This window comes from Atta colombica, unplaced genomic scaffold, assembly GCF_001594045.1.
Source record: "Atta colombica isolate Treedump-2 unplaced genomic scaffold, Acol1.0 scaffold98, whole genome shotgun sequence".
Lineage (NCBI taxonomy): Eukaryota > Metazoa > Arthropoda > Insecta > Hymenoptera > Formicidae > Atta > Atta colombica.
Genome location: NW_017259592.1, coordinates 486642 through 490731, shown reverse-complemented (window position 1 = coordinate 490731; position 4090 = coordinate 486642). Strand labels below are relative to the sequence as shown.

General features: G+C 26.2%; 1 protein-coding gene across 4 annotated transcripts in view; it reads left to right on the top strand.

The window, feature by feature from the left end:
* The window catches only part of LOC108693785 (serine/threonine-protein kinase SIK3-like), a 214862-nt gene that overhangs the window by 95124 nt on the left and 115648 nt on the right, over positions 1 to 4090 (top strand). For all 4 annotated transcript variants that reach the window (XR_001932039.1, XM_018202925.1, XM_018202924.1 and 1 more), the window contains exon 9: positions 2598 to 2757. Coding sequence is in view for 3 of the 4 variants with exons in the window: in XM_018202925.1 (XP_018058414.1) it covers positions 2598 to 2757 (160 nt within the window). In the remaining variant the exon portion in view is untranslated. The remainder of the gene's footprint in view (positions 1 to 2597; positions 2758 to 4090) is intronic.

Here is a 4090-nt window from a genome sequence, read left to right as displayed (position 1 = left end):
CACACACCCACACGCACGCACGCACGCACGCACGCACGCACTCACGCACGCACGCACGCACGCACGCACGCACGCACGCACGCACGCACGCACCCTAATCTACACCCACACTCCCATACTCATCCACCCACTTACTCACACCACAATTTTAATTCTTAATTTTTAAACTGTGTTTACCAAAATTCCGTTTAAATAATTTTTAAACGATTGCTATTTAAAGTTGTTCAGTTAGTATACTAGACACGCGAGTTAACGTAAAATGTAACTCTATTATAACTCTATTGTAACTCTGTTATGTTAAACTTTATCTATGAATTTTTCCCAGTAAGCAAGAAACATTTTGAAACATTTCAAAAATATTGCCATTGTAACAATGTTGTAACGTTGCTGCAATGCTGCTGGAATATTTCAGAATGTTTTTTTCTTACCAGGTTATTTATGTATAAGACTTTAATGCATATATTATGCATATATTATGCATATAATACATACTTATTATCGGACCAAAGGAAGATCATTCGTATTTCGAGAACGGCAGTCGATGGATATTAAATATTTGAGCTACATACTAGGTGATTAATTTATTGGATCATACATTTATTGGATCGATCAAAATAAAAGAAGATACTTAAATTAACTTTTTAAAAAAATTTATCGAACATATTTGAAGATTTTTCATTATATATGTCTGATTAACATGATGAAGTACCATCTCATAGCAGTAGGCTTGCGAGACATTATCTCAACATAAAGTTTCCTAATTCTTAAATTGATAGGTCATTATTACAATATATAGTTGGTGATTTGATTTTACTCGGACGAATTTAATTCTATTTTCTACGAAGATATTTAAGAAGCGTTTCACAAAAACTGGAAACTCTAGAAGGTTTAGAAGAACACTTTTGCTGCAATTACAATTATTAAGGTGAAAGACAACCACGCATTCTGTTACTGATTACAGAAATGATCTACATTAAACGGCAAAAAACGGAATTAATCTAAATACACTGATTATTTAATTAAGCATATCTAGCAATGTCTAGATAGTTCATGATTGTTATGTCTTTTATATAGTTTTATATTTTGATTTTGATCGTTTTGTCTTTAATTTTAAGCTGCCTTTATTTTATTGTTATTCTGATATGTAACTGTCAGATTGGAATCCTCTTTATCGGCCATTATTATTTTTTTATTTGAAGTTAACATGTGAAATGCAATTTTTACGATGTTCTTTACTGAATACATATTCGCTCAGGTTGATTATTCTATTTTATCCCAGTACAATTCGTTATTTACTTAATATTATTTTAAGAACTAAATTGAGAATAAACCTGAAAAACCATCCAACTTTCTAACTGGTGAAATAAAGATTTCTCCGCCAGGAGTGTGTAGTTTTTATAGGATTTATGTTGACGAAAGAATGTAATTCGCAAAACTTTAAATGGTAACAAAAGATTTTATATGTGCTGAAGAAAACAGTCGAAACGTACGTATTTATTATTTGATGATATATTGATCTTTTATATTTCATTTTATTATATAATGATATTGAAGATCAGTAAATGACTTAGATAAATTAATAAGATTTTACAATTCATGCCGCCACAAATAACAGCGCCAATTTCTAAGCCCTATTTCATTTGTTAGTTCGTTAAATAAAAGGAGTCTATATTATCTTTCATTGTCAAAGTTTTAATATTTTTAAAATATTGCAGGAATTTATATTATTATATTTATATTATTATATACAGAATATTATTATGAGTTATCTAATTATTTTATTTTCAACTCATTCTTTTAGTAGCATTGATCAAAAATTCTTTTGTAACAAATAAGTCCTATTCAGTTAATAAATTTTAAATCTCTTTTAAAATTAAAACTGGTACGTTCAGATTTTATACATAATGAAACTTATGTAATACAATTTTTACTAAGATGGAAAAAATAACCTAATTTACATTGTTTATAATTTATATACAGGGTGTTCAAAAAGGTCGGGATCGATCCCGGATTTACTCGGAAGGATGCTTTTTTCAAAGAAATATTTTAGACAAAAGTTGTAAAGTATAAAAAGATCTATTTACATTTTATTAATTTGACTTTGGGTGGCGCCAAGATTAGATTAAGATCAAATCGATTTTTTTTTAATGACACGTCCTATTTTTATGCCAGAATCTAATAGGAGCGCTCTGACGGACGTATATTCAAGATCGTATATTTCCGTGAAAATACAGCGGACTAAAATTGAAATTTTCAGGGAATATTATATTTCTAACATTATATATTTTAAGAAAATGTGGTTTAAAAAAAATCGATTTTTTGAAATTTCTAACTGATAATGAGTATACCCCCTTAATATATACATATACTCTATTTGGGCAATTTTACATACTTTTAATTATTTTATTTAAACGGAATTTTGATACAAAGTTACTTTATTTGATACTAAGAATCTCTTAATACTCCGCAAGAGATTATTTTGGAACTCTCTGTGTTATTTTGTATTAGTCTACTTTGTCTACTATCAAATCATGTTATATAAAGTATTCCTATATTAGCATACAAGTTCAAAATTTTTAATAAAAGTACGCAAATAGTTACAGAGTGGTAGTTCAGGATTAGTACCATGTGCTCAATCATTAAATGTTGCTGTCAGTACTGCGACTGGAGACGGAAGTAATAACAACAATGGTAATAATAGTGGAAGTAGTGATAGAAGAAGAAGAAGTGGCCTTAGCACTGTTATGCAGCGACCAGGTATGATGTAGTTAAAAATTGAATAATGTGTTGAGTTTTTTCTTTCCGACAATTATATATAATGACTGTATGGCTTGTAGTATTCTTTAATATTTTTCAAAATTAGCACTATGTCTCAAGCTGTGCTTTTTCTGTTATTATTCATGTTTTTATTATCGATTTTTCTTTATAAATGCTTTTATTGCTTATATCATATCAGAATTGCAGAGAAAGTATGTCATAGCACATTGAAACAGTAGATAATAATATAGTTATTCTGAATGATGATTTATAATTGATAATATTACTTAGATAACACACAACATCTGTAAAATGTTTATGAACGTTCTATAAATATTTTTAGAACATTTTACGAACGTCTTATAAATTCTATGCTATATTGATAATTAGAAGTAGTAATATCGTATACAATAGCTTTGAAAAAAATTCTTTATTTAAATAATATGATAAGATTATTATAAAAAATTTAAAAAAATCTTGTGTCATTTTGTATTTAATATATAAAAAATAATATAATGTAAGTAAAAGATATTTATAATTGAAACAATATTATATATAATTTTATATTACATTATTTAAAACTGTGTTTCTTGTATTATTTTGAACATATTTATTTATATTTATTTATAGAAGTATGAAGTAAGGATGTGAAAAAATTGTGCTAATTAAGAAAATATAAAATTAAATATAAATGTATAAAATTCAATTTACTTCATTATTTGATATACAACAAAATATGATTTCTTAAAAAATTTAAAAACAATATATGCAAAATATATAATAAAAAGAGTATCTAAGATGAGTTACTAAGTGAGTTACTGGAGATAAAAAACTGATTTTTTTTACTTTAGAACAAAGTAAAAAAGATTTCTTACAGTAAAAAAACTATTTTTAATCGAAATGGTATAGAATTCATGAAAAATGTATGTAAGTATAGAAAAGGATACAAAATTTATTGTATCCTTGATATTCATTGTTAAAATGCTTTATATCTACATCATTTCGACATTAATTTATTTTTTTCTTTTCTAATTATATATATAAGAAATTTGCATTGTTGTAATACTGATGAGTTGATATTCTTTATCAACAATAGTCTAAGTACACTACCGCTTATAATTATGAACGATAGATATTTTATTTTTCGATTTTAAAAGTTAAATAAATGATGGCCCATGTTGTTGACACAGATATAATATTTCATTAGCATAATTTTGTTGTATATTGTAATTATAAATTATAATTACTGAGGCAATGTTTCAATACAATATTGAGAAAATAGTTGGAGATAGATGAACATTATTTTACTAATTTATATTTTAAAATATGTAAA